A 16,964-nucleotide genomic window follows, 5' to 3' on the forward strand; every position below is an offset into this window, starting at 1 on the left:
CCTGCTCATAAGTCTTAAACCTCTCACAATAAGGCAAAGGGGTTCTTATCCCTAGCATGTGGCTAACTCTTAGTGTCACGAGTTTACCACTGGTCTCAATCTGGAAGTAAGATCTATGCAAAAGACTGACTTCCAATCTATCCAGTTTAGCTATGTGTTTGATACTAGTGTGGGGATCTCTCCCTTTCAACCAAAACAAAATCTGGAACTGGGCTCGTCTCTTTGTGGCAGCTCTTGTAATGTCCTACTACTGTTTCCTAAAACCCTTGCACCATTCCAGCCCTCAATGACTCAAAAGAAAGCCACACTTCAATTCCCAAATTTCTTTTTTTACAGTAAATTAACTGCTAACACTGGACCATAGAAGTAACAATGGTTTGAAACGTATTCTTACTGCTTAAGCAGCTCAGACTTTGAGTTCCCAACCCGTCCCAATCACGAGGAGAAAAGTGCAAGTCATAGTCCTGTTAAACCTGGGCTGATCTACACACAAATCAAGGGAATTCCATGCCAGAGTTTCCAAGGGACTGGCCAGCATAATCCCCACAGTCTGGAGTCCTAATGAAGTGGCTTGCAGAATTAATGACTGGATACATTTCCAACTTTAATGTTCAAGGTTTTCCAACACCACAGTTTCAATGAACTTTAACTACTGTAAGTCAGCATTACAAACATAAGAGGTTTCAAATCCCAAATTAACCAATTAACACACATGCAAACTACACCACCACCAATTAAAGTAGCTTCAGTCTAGTATGTTTGTGTGGGCATTTCTCAACCTTTCCACGACCCATAATATTATGTTTGGATCCCCCAAACTATGTTCCAATCAATAACCTTAAACTTAAAAGTAAAGCACAAACTCCCTTCCTTGAAATTGGCTACAGGCTTGAGTAGGGTCCCCAGTTGTGGGGACCCTACTCTAATCCTTCTTTCTTCTCTCCTTGTTTTTATTTAATTTATATTTTAGAGCTGTCACTCTCTGGCTTTCTTATGAGTTGTGCTGTATGAAAGCTAACATTCTGCAGTGGTCCTATTACGTTAATCCAAAAGTCTAAGAACCTGCTGTTTCGTACACAGGTTCTTAAATTCAAGAAAAATAGCAGCAATTTCCTTGCTGTTTTTCAGGAAAAAAAAAAAAGACTTAGCTTAAAAACTGGAATGTCTCCTCCTCCTCAGCACTGTACTCCATGGTTAGACTAGGCACCCTCCTTTCTTTCCACCCGCTCCCCTCCGTATTTATTGTGCTAATTCTCTGGTTCCTTTTCTGGGAACTAGTAGCCTATAGATGGGCTGCTGGAGCCTCCCTTTGAATCTTTCCTGCACCACCTTTCTTAAACTAGATGCTGGGGAACCTGGAGGGATGTAGACTTGATAGAGTAGTCATCTTGACCTTCTGCTTCAAACTTTTCCTGTCTTATACTTAAAGGCTGAGACCATTTCCACTATATCATCACAACAGATGCATATATTTTATGCATGAAAAACTAGGGCCTACTCGCTCAAGTGCAGACTAACTCACGCAAGTTGGCCAATTTTAAAACATGCGCATGTCAAGAAAAGTAACCAGTTTACCAATTAGACCACCAGTTAACCCAGTCGTTCTCCAACTCATCTAGACCCGCCTGGTTCTTCAGCCTAAAATCTTTCCAGTCCACAGAGACCTCCCACCCAGTCAGAACTGCACAATAAACCCATTTAATATCACTTTCACCAGATAATTAGCAGGTACAAAAATACATGAGTAAGTTGGAAAATGTACATGTCTCTTAAAATAGCTTACATGCTTATGCCCTGCACCAGAACATCCCTAGAACTGACCCTTTTTTAAATCCATGTACATGCAAGTGAACAGGACACACGTATTTTTTACTTTTATAAAATAAAGACTACGCGAATAGAGCCCACTTAAACGAATATGCTATATTTTGTGCGCATAAAGTTTTGAAAATTCACCTTGAAATGTGTAATTTTTTTACACTGGGAAAGCTATCCACAGAAATTCGAAGGTGTAAAAATGTGTGCAGGTAGTTTTCCTGGGATATTTTTTCAAGTGAAACTAAGCATTTACATTCTCTTTAAAAACTGGAGCAAAGTCCACAGAAATTGCACCAAGGGAGGCAATTATAAAACTTACTGCCAAATAAACCACAAAGACTTTTGTTTGGGTTTTCTGATTCCAGTTTTTCTATCTATTCTTCTAGGTTTTCCAGCTCAGTCAGAACCAACCTCTACTGGGAGTACAGCAGGCATTCAGTCCTGATTTGCAAATACACAGGGTTCCTCCCATCCCCCTTTCATTTTATTCCTGCCCCCCAGTCATCTAACCTGACTACCGCAGGGGGACACAGACTGCAAGACTAACTCCTTCTCCAACCCACCACCTACCTATACCTGACCATTGTGAAATTGCTCTTGCACAATGAAACCCTTTACTCCGTCATCCTTGCCACCCAGGGACTATGAGCAGTTGAGCACTGTCTTCCAAATGTCCCCAGGGCCCAGCCAACCAAAGGAGGTCAGATTCAGGAATCAAACGCTGATCTCCTGGCTATCAGCACACATAGCACTGCCAATGAACAAAAAATATGGGATCAGCCTGAAGTAAACCTATTAGCATTATTTCGGGGGGGGGGGGGGGGGAGGGAGGGGTTGTTTAGGTTTTTTTATTTTTGATTTGGCGATTTCTATCTGCTTCCTTTTACTTCCAGCTCAATGAAAACCAGAGATAGGATCTGGCACCATGAACTTTCATTCGCAAACACCCCGGTATGTGTTCCCTAGTTTTAATAGTTCATCCCCACTCTTTCCCCTCAAGGAACCTGGTCCTAGGCTAGAGGCTATGCATCCGTGCTCCTTCCAGATCCCTGCAATCATGTGCTCTGAATCTGTCCAAACAAAAGCAATTACCACTATTTACTCTCCCCTGAGGGGGGGGCGAAGAAGGGCTGGGCACGCTGCCTGTGCAACATCCCCCTTGCCCCAGCCAACCCAGAGATGAAATAAAGTTTTTGAATTAATGCAGTAAAATATGTAAAAGCAGCAGCCCACAGTCTCAAACATTAAAAAGCATAAAATAAAAAAATCTTCCAGTTTTGCCTTCAGTGAGTCAAGTATTCTTGCAGTTTAGCTGATGCACAGATTTACAAAAATAAAGTTAAAATTTCAAGGAAAATGAACTGGAAAGAAGGAGGGAAATAGACTGGATTTCAAAAAGCCTGCAATTCAAAGGATGTACTGCAGGTGAGGATGCTGCTACATAGAGAGCTACAGGAAATGCATAAGAACTTTGCACCTAAAGTCAGCACATAGGAGATGCTAATTGTTTTGGTGCAGTAATGGAGATAGGAACCCTTGAAATCTTGGAAATGAATACCAAGAGGCACCTGACAACTGTGAACCAAGAAACTCTGATGATTATAAAAGATTACGTGGTTTCCTGCTGTTAGTGGTTGGAATGAATGCTTCTGTATCTTGTCAAGAAAAAAAAAAAAAATCAAACCTTGATGCTGTATTTATATAGAAAGGATCAAGGTACCAAGGATACTCTATGAAGTGTTTCTTGAACTTTGTACATTGTGGCCCCCTTCTTCTCTATAACCACCTTCTCCCTCTACCCAAAAAGGGAAATCTAAAACTAAAGCTACATCACCACACCAAACATCTTGTACCTCTCCCCCATCTCAATGCACCCAATTTGAGAGCCACAGTAAAATGTCTACCTGAAGCAGAATTCAAATTACAAGATGGGCAGATGAGAGTAGCAAAATGTGAGAAATGACAAGAAGAAAGGATGACATACTGCACACATTAAGCACTATTCAATGACCCTATATACCATTTTATCACTAAAAAAAAAAAAAATACATATTTGGAAAGCACCATTACTCTTCAAGATGTTGGCCTATCTCCTCCCTGTAGGACTATTCAAGAGTAACTATACTCTGCAGTTTGTTTGTTTTTAAACCAGCAGTTCATGGATTTTTGGACTTCTGTGAAACAAGATTTCTGTTTTGTTTTGTTTTTTTATATGTAAAGAGCAGCATCGTCCAAACCTACCAATGAACAAAGATTCTAATGCTGCCCAAAATATGAAAATGTCATCCCACTGGAAACAGCAGCATGCAGTTAGCACATTTCGTACAAGTTGAAAACGAATGTTTAAATGAAGTGTACAATTACCATTATCAGGTATATGTCAATGGGGTAAAACTATTGTGACCTTAGCACCTCCATACCAAATTTTAAAAGAGTACGTGCAATAACTTCTCTAAGAATATGTTCTTAAAAAAAATTTGTGAAATCTGAAAGACATGCTACTTTCATATTCATAATCACACGGAAATTCCTCATGCTAAGAGCAGCAGAGTACCAAGATATTTAACAATATGACTAATCAACATGTAGGGGGGGGTAGGGATCTTTATAGAAAAGTAAATCGTTTACATTAAGTCAAAAAGCAACACCAACAGTTTTCACAGGCTGAGGTCTTTTCTCTCCATCTGCAGGAAACATACTGTGATATTTTGTCTGCTAGATTCTGCAGTATTACTGAGCATTATGCATCAGGTCTAACAAGCAACACATTAGCATTTCCTCTGCATACTGCAAAAATCACAAAAAAAAGCAATACAAAAAGACAAAAAGATATTATATGTATGGCCTATCCTAAACTAAACACTTGCGCGTAAACTGTAATATTTGTGGCAGTATATTTCAAGAAAGAAATGGATGTATATCTTTATAAATGAAACTAAATTATGTTCTACATAAATATTAATGACTGTACTCCACAGTAACTCACTCAGCTCTAGTGATTGCTTTTATCTGTTGGATAATTTTCAGCTCGGTGTTCAGTTCAGAAAATTAGGAGTAAATTAATCCTTATTCCCCACTTCAACAGAAAATGAATACTGAATTACCAGTAGTAAAATGTTAGGTAAAGTGCTTCTATGCAGTGGGGAATGTCAGGACGGTGATAATAAGAAAAAGCTGAGATGGGGAGAAATTGTTTTTTTGGGGTTTGTTTGTTTTTTTAAAGATGCATATTTTAAAGACCCTTTGCCCTTATAAAAGGGTAAACATGTAATGTTTAACAGATGTTAATGGTATTACAGAAGTTTTCCCCTTAATTCAGATGTTTGCATTAAAATTTAAATACATTGACTAACATACAAAATTATGCCCAGCAACTTATTTAAAATGTAAAGTTGATTTTTTGCGGTATATGCCTACGCATATACCGCAAAATGAGTGCAGCAAGCGGTTCCTGGCAGTAGAGGGAGCAGAGTTGCCCTTGTTGGGAAAAATTCAGTTTGGCTCTGATTCCCCTCTCAGGAGATGAGCAGAAGAATTCTGCCTTGGGACAGTAGAGGAGAGAAGAACCAGTCGGCCCCGAATCAGGTCTGAAGAATTCAGATCCTCCTATGCATGCCTTTGGACTTGATCTATCCAGTTTAGGATCAAGAAGTATAAAATATGTGGAACATACATCATGTGATACCGACCATTTATACTTATATGGGAAGAAACTGCTTTTCCCTTGAGTGTTCCCAATGGTTGGTAAGCCCAGTACTCTCTTGGAAGTTATCATCTGGGTTGGAAGTAGGTAGAGACTGTGCTGAAGGAAAAGAAGTACTTTACAACACAAACCCGCCTTCTAACAAAGAGAAGCAGAATCACAGTATACTCTGTTGTAAATACTTATCTATCTACCTCTAAGTAAGAAAAGAAGTTTTTGTGAACTGCAATCCAGTATTTTTTTTTAATCTTGCAATTAACTGGAGTTAGCACTGCATATACTTCTCCTACTGGAGAATCCTGGAGATTTCTCTTCTTTCCCTCTCCCCTGACCAGAACTCTAGCAACCATCTCATGTCCCAGATTGAGCCAGGGCCACGGATATAGAATGCATGGGGGCAAGCCAGTCATGACATTGAATCAATGGTGGTTCATATTAGTCTTGCCAGAGATATAATTCTCCATTTTTTTCCAAGCCAGTTCCAACTTTGCTGGCATCAAAATCTGAATATTTTAAGCCAGCTCAACATTTTGCTTGAGCTCAGATTTTAATGTGAGTTACCTGGGAACCTAAGAGAAAAGTGGCCTAGATTCACCCAGGTGGGCAAGTGATGGGAAGGGAGTAAAAGGTATGTGGCAAGATTTCTCTTCATTCCAAGCTCTTTTTCCTTGCTTCTGGCTTGCAGCAACATCTTTTGAAAGCAGGTAGACAAGAAGTGAGCATCCCACTTCTGAGTCACCCTCTGTCCAGACTTGAGAACAAGAAATGAGAAAGTGTTGAGGCACGGTCAGACTAGAAGTTTGACATACTGAGACCAATGGAGTAGGATTTACATTGAACTACTTCAGGACAGGCGTGGCTGTGATTTGGATACGAAACACCACACTGGAACCTCAGCTTCACAAGTATGAAGGCAGCTGGGATAAAAGCTGAACCAGTTTGCCCAGCCCCGACACACATTCACATGCTTTTCCTGCCATATCACATAACTTGCCTTCGCTCTCATAAAGAGTAGGAATGTTGCATTGATTTTACTGAAGCTGAGCAACCACATATTTATGTCACAATAAGTGAGACTTAATACCCTTCAATACACACACACACAAAAATACAGGTGTAAAATGATACCAGAAAGCAGCCAGTACTGTCAGCCTTTTTTTTAGATACGTTCAAATGGCAATTTAAAAAACGCCTTATGATCTCCTTTTCATTTCAAGAGGGGATATCAGTGCTAGAACTCCACAAAAGCGCCACACCGATACTTGTAACATCTGAACAGAACCTGAATAGTTCTAGCCTGGAAGCAGGATAGGGGATATTTAATAACTGCATAGCTATGATTTCAAAACAATGTTAAATTATGCAAAAGTTAAAACAGTTCACAGAAAAGCAAGGGGTTCTAAGAATAAGACCAAAGGACGAAGACAGAGAGCTAAGAAACATGCAAGTTATTATTCTGACAAATCGAACTAACAGTACTGCTTTAATATTGAATATACTAACATTTTACACTCTCAGACTCTAATAGGAGCAAAAGGTCACAAATGACTGAATGGGTAAAAAGTAAAGCAGAAAGACAACAACATTATGCTATTTCAAAATTCATCATGGGCAGACAAGCTTTTCTAGTAGATTAAATGGGCTCCAATGTATCTATCATACAGCAATCACTGGCCAGGTCAATGGCAGCAAGTTTGTGGTGGCAGAGTACCATCCAGCAAGGACAAAGAGTATATATATATATATATATATATATATATATATATATATATATATGGCCAGATGTTTGAGCAACAGCCTCACTACTTTACAATAAGATATGAGGGGAGTGGGGATGTTGCATTAAGTAGGAGGATCTTGTATGGAATTCCCAGATGAAATGCACATGCACACGTAGCTGGGTCCACCTGGCAGGCTATACAGGGTACCTAGGCGACTGGATGTCTAAAGCCTAGATCTGTGACCCGGACAGATCCTCTGGGCCTCTAAAGCGGTACTGGGACTCCATGAGACATTCCCATAAATTTGAGGGCTAGAGGACTGAACATGGAGGAGACCCGCGAGTTTTTATATCTAGAAATGTGTTGCATATAACTGAATAACCTGAACTGGACCAGATCTTGGCTTGTAATTGTTGTATCCAATTCTACATTAAGTGTTTGAATCTGAAATCTCTAGTTGTTTGAGGGAAGAGAACCTGTAACTCACATTTAACTCCTGCAACATGTATACCAGGACCTATTTGAATAAAACCCTGTTGGGAATTCTGAACCATAGTACAGCCTGTATTAGCAGGGGGCACCCGACTTAACATTTAAGCAAAGGGAGGACAAAATACAAGTTATAATCAGAGTGGTAATATTTTGTTCTAAAGCAAAATATTAATATCTGTGCCCGAAACATTTTCAGGGGCAACTTTAACTGCAAAAGCATATATTCCCTTTTCCACAGAGATCATCATTACATTTACAGTAAAGTCTCTCTTTTAAACTGTGAACGAAATGATAAGTACATCTAAATTCTGGATGCATGACAATAACTACAATTTTCTTACTTGGCTTTGTATAAAAGGGTTAAAATGTCCTAATTACAAATTTGGCCATGGTAGCAACACAGTTCAAATGCTGCATTAAGACTCAGCATCTTTTAGAGTACTCTTCTGCTGCTCTCCTATTCACCCCCTTTTCCACCCAACAACAAATCTGATTTCTTCACAAAAGCACAGCAGGCTTTTCTTTTTCCCCCAATAAAATTTCCTGTAGGGTCATTTTCTGGCAGGCTCCCAGGTTATCCAAACAATGTCACAAACACATCATCTAGGAAAATATCATTAAGTCATTATAAGATTAATAATTCAAAATGTGTCAGATGCAAGATAAAATGTACTGAAACTTGCAGCGACCGGCTGGAGCACTTTCATTTTGTTCTGCAGCCCACAGTAACCGGAATTCTGAAATATAAAAGCTGAGGCTTTACCATTGTCCCTTCGCTTTTGCTTCGTGCAACCTCCCGCTGCAACCCGGCCACCGCCAGCTTCTCCCTGAGGAAACAAAAGAACATGAATAGTTGGATCATTTTTCACTCGCAGGGAAGAATGAATTGCCTGCATGACACTAACATTCCTGCATATCACTCAGGTAACTCCTGCAGAGCCGCCTCCTCTCTTATTAAAAAAATGTATATGCGGGTAATCAGAGAGGAGTGCATGGTTACAGATTCTTTTTGTTTTTTTACCAGACTGTCAGAAAACGCGCCGCACTTTAATAAAATGGAAGCAATTCATGACCCTCTTGAAATGAAACAAAACCAAAGGGGCAAGGACCACAAAAGCAGGAAGAGGTTTTTTTCTTTTCCAAAAAAAAAATAAAAAAAATCAGAGCAAATTTCACACCTCACCAATTCCACCACTTTGCATTGTGCCTGTTTGCCACACACCCCTCGCGATCCCAAAATGCAGAGGCCATTTGTCAAGTAACCTTCCCCCCCACCCCCCCCCACCCCTCCCTTGCTCTATACAGCCACTCGGCTTTGGTTACCTAAAATCAAATGTTGCAAAATATCTAGGAACACAAAAGGTAGTTTTCAAATGGTCTAATTTGGGACAAAATATAATCGGTATTTTTTACTCATTGAATTGTCAAAGAGAAACATTTATTTAGCATTTGAGACTCTAACTCTTCCTAAAGGTAGGCCCAAGGTGGACTGCATAATGTAACATGGCACAGAGGTACATAAGTAAATGGATATATACAGACAGGATACACAGATACGAGGGACACTGTAAGCCAACAGATAAGAAATAGGGTACATTAGGTAGGAATAAGGAAGTGGGTGCAATGAATATAAATTGCATTTCTATTGGATCTTTTTAAAATTCTTTGGGGGGGGGGGGGGGGATTAGGTAGGCGAGTGTTAAAATTCCAAGAGAGCCACTTCCTAGCAAAAACTTCACCTAGCCACAAAATGTTGAGATCCCCCTAATGTGCGAAGCCTCAGGTAATCAGAGTTTGCTACCCCCCCTAAAACACTGGTAGTGCGGTTAGCAAGAACTGGACAGGATGAAGAGTGCCTTGCTTAGCTCTTGGTTTCTGGGATGTGTTTGGTATATTTGACTCAAATCTTCTATTTTTATGCTAATATATCACACGTGATATGTAATAAACTAGTCCTGGAGAATACCGATGTCATATGCTATGATACATCATTATTGTGGATCCTTCAAAGATTTTCTTAACAATGAGGAAGGGGTTTATAATATCTAAATTAAAAAAAAAAAAAGATTGCTTCTGGTATTCAATAAAATGCATATTTAAGTTGTTGGGTTAGTACCCCACAGTTCCTTAAAACACAAGGATCTAAAAAGATCCTGGGTCATATCACCCTCTCTCACTGTTAGATCAAGATATGAAGATCATTTAATCAGGGTAGTGTCTAAGCTAATTTACCCAGAGCAGATGGGGTTTGTCCTTGGTAGACAAGCTACATTTTGCTGTATACTAACCATAACTGAAATAGTGTCATCTGAAGTGTAAGAGGATAGAAATCTCCTGGTCAGCATTGTTGCAGATAAAGCATTTAATTGGCTCCCAGTAGCTGTAGTTTTATCCAACGGTACTATGTCCGATGAATTTCCTTTGGAGAGGGGGACCAGGCAAGGATACCTGCTCTCACCAATTCTGTTTATTCTTAATATGGAACCCCCTAAAAAACATTGCAGATCTCTGAAGAGGGGAAAGTCATTCCTGTAGAAGCAGTGGTATCTAAACTTGCTTTCCTTGCCGATGATATCTTACTGCTTTCTCAAGGATGCAGAGAAGACTTCAGCAGGATCTCAAGATTTTAAATTAACCTGGACAAGTCAAAAGCTTTAGATTTAGGTGGGGAATTGGAAGGGGAATTTCTATTTCAGATGGGCTGGGGACTATATCAAGTATTTAGGAGTGAAGATCCCGTGAGATTTAACAAAGGTTTATACACAAAATGTTATATCTTTAATGGAAAGTATGGAGAAGCCTGGCAAGCAGGCAAGTTTCTGTAGTATCCTTAACAGGAGGAATCTATATGATTAAAATACTTATCCTTCCAAACTGGACATATTTACTCCATATGTCACCATTAATAATTTCTAGAAAAGATCATATCAGGATTAATAAGGCCTTTTCACATTTCATTTGGAAAGGAAAAAGGCCTAGGCTGTGACAGAGGATTAGCCTTGCCAGATATTAACTACAACAATATTTCATGCCTTCTAAGACATGTTAATGACTTGCTGACTGACACTGAATGCTATTCTGTGGTAGATACTGAAAAACAATTGGCTCAGTCACTCAACTTAAAATTCATATTGCATACTAGCACAAGTCCTTCCGAGAAAAATCAGAGGAACACTCTCATTCGGTTCAGTCCGTTGGGCATGGAAATCTCTAAGGCAGATGTTAAATGCCCCTATACTGCTTCTGCTTTTCTACCTATCAAAGACAACTTCTCTATCAGAGGTCTTTAGCAGATGGGATCTTCTAGTCCTCAAAAGATACGGGTAATTTAATAAAAGATGAGCTCTCAGCAGCTAAAAGATCAACTTGGTATCAAAATAAGGAGGTTTTGCCTCCTTAAGATAAGGTATTACTTGCAAGATTTCCTGCACATATTTCCAGATGCCTTTGTTGTCTCCCAGTATGAACATTATATGGCAACCTCCTCAAATGATAATATAACTATCTTAATTTATATAAAGGGTTGACTATACTGAAAGCCTGTTGGTGAAGTGGCATAATGATGTGGGACAAAATTTGCAGAGGGATAGCCTTACAGCAGGATTCAAAAAAAGCTCCTTAACTAGTAGACTCTCTCTGCCTATGGAAAATGCAATTTAAAAGTCCTCATAGGATATATAGAACCCCAGTCTGGGGGCACAGAGTGAATTTAGCACAAACAAGAAACTGTGGCAAATGAGGTTGAGACAGAGGTATGTTACTGCATTGTCTATGGTCCTGCAGTAAAATAACAGCTTTCTGGCATGGTGTTATAGATGAGGTGAGCAGGATGATAAAATATAATATTATTAAGAGTGCTGAACTATTTATTTTAGATGTATGCAACAACGTTCATGATATAAGTCCATTTGCAAGATGTTATAAGGTTAGGAAACAATCTCCAGACGGAACACATTGAAGGATACAAATGCACTGTTTACAGACTGTGGAACTTTTAAAACAGTGAAAGGAAAAGATGAAAAGGCTATAAAGACTTTTCACCAGATCTGGGTCCCTTATATTAAACTTGTTGCCATCATGCGCATTTATACATAGAATGGTGAGAATGGCCTATAGTAGGAACCAAGCTGCAGTATGCCCCCAAGCTCAGAATCTTCTCAATCAATGAATGTGTAGAACTAAGAATTAAAATAATTTCCAACAATCTCAAGAAAGTTGCTCTGTTCCTATTCAAGGAAGGGTGGAGGGGATAGGGCGAAGTTCATAAGATGCAAATTCTGCGAGGTCATTTAAAGCCCACCATCATCTCTTGTTATACTAGCTTGGCAATTCCATATTATATGGTGGAACTGGAAATTACTACCAGATAAAATGTATTGTACTTATGTTTGTTCTTAATAAAAGTTTATTACATTAAAAAAATGTATTCTGGGATTCAAGAAATTATATATATTTAAATTCTTTTCCTTGTGGGGTTAGTACTCCACAAATGCTTAAATGTTTGCACAAAAGTCCCATGTATGAATATTTGTGTAAAAGTATTTGACAAATGTTTTTTTTTTTTTTTTTTGGGGGGGGGGGGGGAGGAGGCCAGTGGGAGCAACAGAATATTGCGAACTGGGAAAGGCATATAAAAATGTCATGCTGCTATTGTGTATTTAAAAAAGCACAATATGATCATTTTATTAACTTACTATGATAGTCTTGAAAAGCTTATAAACCTATTTAATTTTATTCTTTGCCTGTCGAGATTTATACAGGTATACTTTGTTCCAATAAATGTTTTATGGCAGTTTGTCTGCTCTTCACCACCAATAGGAAGCGTATTTCCTTGTTCTGTTTCCCCCTACAGAATTGCAAATTAATTACAAGTTTTGCAACAAAAGAGAAGGAGGTTGCATGATGCTACCTTAGCAGCAGGGTACACGTGTGCTAAACTCCTGCAAATCTACTTCAATATTCTTTTCCCAGAAATGATTTCACATTTTCAAGATGTCAAAAATGCTTACTAAGGAAGGCATTAGCACTAGGGATGTGCAGGGGAAAAAAATTCATTTTTGCTATTTGGTTCATTTTCAGGATGTTTTCCCCCCTCCACGAATTTCAGTTCATGGATTTTTGGATTCATTTCATTTGTGTGAAAAAAATGAATCGAGCAATTTAAAAAAAAAAAAAAAAAAAAAAAAAAAAAAAAAAAAAAGTGGCCAAAAAATAAGAGTGAAACCTCCCTCCCACCCAGAAAAATGCCAGGGCCAAACTCCCCCAGCCCCCACTTACATGGTCCAGTGGGGATCTGTCAGCAAGGACTAGACCGAAGCCTCAGACTTGAGTAGTCCAAGACCGCGGTAAGTCACCGCAGCCTCAGCCTACGCAAGGCGGACACCTCGGCTAGGTCGGAGCCCACACTGCGGCCCGTAGGCCAGGTCCGACACGGGGCCTCGCCCGGACCCAGGCCTTACATCAAAATGGCACCATCTGCTGGGGTGAATGCGCTGGAGTTCATTAACTCCAACACGACCCCCAGCAGATGCCATCATTTGGGGTTGAAGAGCCAAAGAAAGAAGAGGGTCCAAAGAGGAGCTCTCAGACCTCGGCTTGACCCTGGGCAAAGGCCCTGGTATCTGGACCCGGTCTCCAGGTCGGGTTGTGGCATCAGGCCTGGGCTCAAGTTCTGGCCTAGGACCTGGCCTCTGGGTCAGGATGCAGTGTTAGTCCTGGGTTCAGACTCCAGCCTAGGCCCCAGCATTAGTACCCTGCCTCCAGGTCGGGTTGTGGGCACAGGCCTTGGTCCAGGCTGATGCACTGGCATTGTGGTCTGGCCTTCATCAGTTACCCGACAGATCAGGTAAGCTTTTTTTTTTTTTTTCAAATTTTCAGGGGTCTCAGCAGAAGCTCTGGTATTGGCCCATGACTCTGCCGAGACCCCGGCATTCCACTCGGGCCTAGGCCAGAGCCCCTGCTTTGGGCCTCAGCCTAGGCCCGATGCATTAGTTTAAAATGAAACAAACGAATAAGGTTCGTTTCATTTGGAGGTGCCCCAATTCTTTTTGACATACCCCAAAATGAAACACATTAGCCTTATTTGTCGTACTTCACACTTTCATTTTAAACAAATACACATCCCTAATTGGGACTTCTTTACCTGCTTTATGGTCTGACCAGGCTGCAAAAGTGAAGAAATCTACCTGTAAGAGCTCAGGAAAGAAAACAAGCCCAGAATAAAAGATGGCACCTTGGGTTGAGCTTTCCCACACTGCAACCACAAGGAAATGATCTCTGCTATGAAGGATGTCCTGCAGAAACTATCCACACAAGTTTACATGCCAGACTCTAAATTATTGTGGAAAAGATGGCTCAGATTTTTCCACAGTGAACAAGGCTAATGTGCAGAGCAAAGAGGTTGAGGAGAGGGTAGACAAAATGTCCTCTTCCCTTATAGCTGTGATGTAAAAGTTGAGAAGCTGGAACGCTTAGACAAGATGCTGCTGGAAAAGAGCAATAACTTAGAAAATAGAGGTCGCCGCAATGACAATCAGATAATTGGGTTGCCCGAACAGATGGAAGGCTCTAACCCGGTGCAAATTTTCTCAACCCGGTTGCCTAACCTGCTACAGTTTACCTCTACAACAAAGAACCTTATCATCAACAGGGCTCATCACCACAGGAAGCAAGCAGCCCCATGCAGTTATCCTCAAAATAATGCCAGCTGCAAAGAAAGCTGCAGGCCATCTCTTTCAAGATTTCTTTATGGTATGATCCCAACAAGGCACTTTTGGGTTTTATGTCCAAGTATAAAGTGCAAAATGTATGGAGACATCTTAAACGTGCCTCAGACATCTTAAACGTGTTAATCAGGGTGCTTTCACTCTTCCATCAGAATTGATTACTTTATTCTGCTTCCCTATTGAACAAACTCAGTTTTGTGACAATCCTGTCTAACTTCATTTCATATCATAATCTTATATTATTATTACCCGAGTAAGGCTCCTGCCATTCATGGGGCCTGGAATTTAAATACCTCTTTATTGGGGCACAAAGAATTCCAAGATCTTATGACAGAGATAGTGACTGATTTTTTTGCATCACCATAGACCGATTACTCTTCTGTTTTAATTTAGGAGACTTTCAAAGCTGTTACCAGGGGTCATATCACCTATGTTAGTCATCTTCGTAAACAGAGCAGCAGGAGTTTGAAGTTAAAATGGTTGAGCTAGAAAGTCAGCATAAGCAACCAGAGGATATTTGCAGCCTTAACTTTAGTGAGAAATGTGCTGAAAGCTTTCCAAATTGATGAAAATAGATTTTGGAATTCAATTGTATACATTTAAGTTTCTTTTCTTTGTAGGGTTAGTAGCCCACACTTTCTTAAATGGTTTGCACAAAAATCCCATATATTCAGTTGCTCATTTTAAATGAGGAGCAGAGTAAGGTGCTGGTGGGTCCAATCCAGGGTCAGGAGATTCAAAGAACTGTTTTGGCTCTTTCTTCTAGTAGAAATCCAGGATCGGATGGGTATCCAATTGACTGGTATAAGCATTTCCTCTCATTGTAGTTTCCCATGTTATCCAATTTATTTAACTATATCTATATAAATCTATATCAATGGGCAGCCTCTTAGATGCCAATATAATTATTCTCCCAAAATAATATGCCAATCTGCTTGATAGTAGCTCCTATAGGGCAGTCTCCCTAATAAATGCAGATGTCAAGATCCTAACCAAAATCCTCCAACTTCAGACTGGAATTGATCCTTCCCTTTCTGGTGCACCCCAATCAGTCAGGTTTCATAGAAGGTAGAACTTCTAGGGCCAATACCAGAGGCTATTCAATTTAATTTGTTGGGCTCAGAAGCACAGGCTTGATTTTGTCTTTGGATGCAGAAAAGGTGTTTGATTAGGTTTCCTACCTTTCAGTCAGAATTTGTGAATTAAATTAAAGCATTATACGCTAAACTTTGGCCCGAGTTGTGGTTAGCTGATATACCTCTTCATCATTTCCTATCCTCGGGCCACTACCAAGGATGTCCTCTGTCACCTCTGCTCCTTAATTTAGTGATTAAGCCAACAGTTAATGCCTTCAGCAATCCCTTTCGATCACTAGGTTTAAAATAGGGGATTCTCACCATAAAATTTCTCTGTATGCAGATGACATCTTATTTGTTACCAACCCCAGTAGGTCAGTGCCCAGCATCTTTTCTAATATTGCAAGAGTTTGGCATGGTTTCAGGATACAAATTAAATTTAGATAAATACAAAATGCTTTTCCAGACTAGTTCTAAAGAGGTATCCCATCACTGTCTTGCTGGTTTCCTCTTGCAAATATCCAAATTTAAATACTTGGAGATTAAAGTCACTAGAGATTTTAAGGATCTCTATTCCACAAACTTTAGGCTGGCCTTTGCCAAAATTAAAATTGACTTGGAGTGACCTGCCAGCAAATTGATCAAGCTGTATTAATATACTCAAAATGAATATCTTGCCTTGCTTAATGCACCTGTTTCAACATGTGCTCTGTTTGGATCCTGGGAAGGATTTTAGGAGCTTAAATGGGCCCATGTCAAGTTTTCTATGGACTAATAAACCTGCTAGAGTGATGCTTAGTGTCCTTTGGTTGCTTAACTTTAGAGGGGGTATGGGACTGCCAATCATTGTATGCACGTCATCAGTTCTGTTGTAAGATGAAGATAGGGTTTGAAATAATCTCTCCTCTTTCCCTTATGCGGCATAATCCTGAAGTTTCCCTACAAGTTTGTTTTTTGGGTTTTTTTTATAACATGGACACCTGGGAATCCAAGGATTTATGATTTATGGGCCAGGTGTGGGCCTTGGATCTAATTGTACCTTTCAATCATTTGGTTCATCAATATAAAATTCCTACTAGCACTTTATAGAAACATGACAGCAGAAAAAGGCCGTATGGCCCATCTAGCCTGCCATTCCTTCCAATTAATTAATTATAATTCTCATCACTTCCTTAAAGATCTCATATATTTATCCCATTCTTTCTTGAATTCCAATACTGTTTTTATCTCCAACACTTTCACTGAGAGGCTATTCTACATATCTACTACCCTCTCTGTAAAGAAATATTTCCTAAGATTACTCCTGAGTCTACCCCTTTTCAACCTCATCTCATGACCCCCTTGTTCTAGAGCCTCTTTTCCATCAAAAAAGGCTCATCTCCTGTGCATGGAAACCTTTCAGATATTCAAATATCTCTATCATATCTCC

General features: G+C 39.8%; 1 protein-coding gene across 1 annotated transcript in view; it reads right to left on the bottom strand.

The window, feature by feature from the left end:
- Positions 1-16,964, bottom strand: part of NCKAP5 (NCK associated protein 5) — a 1,124,153-nt gene that overhangs the window by 822,564 nt on the left and 284,625 nt on the right. The window contains 1 exon segment of the mRNA XM_029607891.1: positions 8,498-8,561. Within this exon segment, the coding sequence (XP_029463751.1) occupies positions 8,498-8,561 (64 nt within the window).

Source organism: Rhinatrema bivittatum, chromosome 6 (genome assembly GCF_901001135.1).
Source record: "Rhinatrema bivittatum chromosome 6, aRhiBiv1.1, whole genome shotgun sequence".
Taxonomy (NCBI): Eukaryota; Metazoa; Chordata; class Amphibia; order Gymnophiona; family Rhinatrematidae; genus Rhinatrema; species Rhinatrema bivittatum.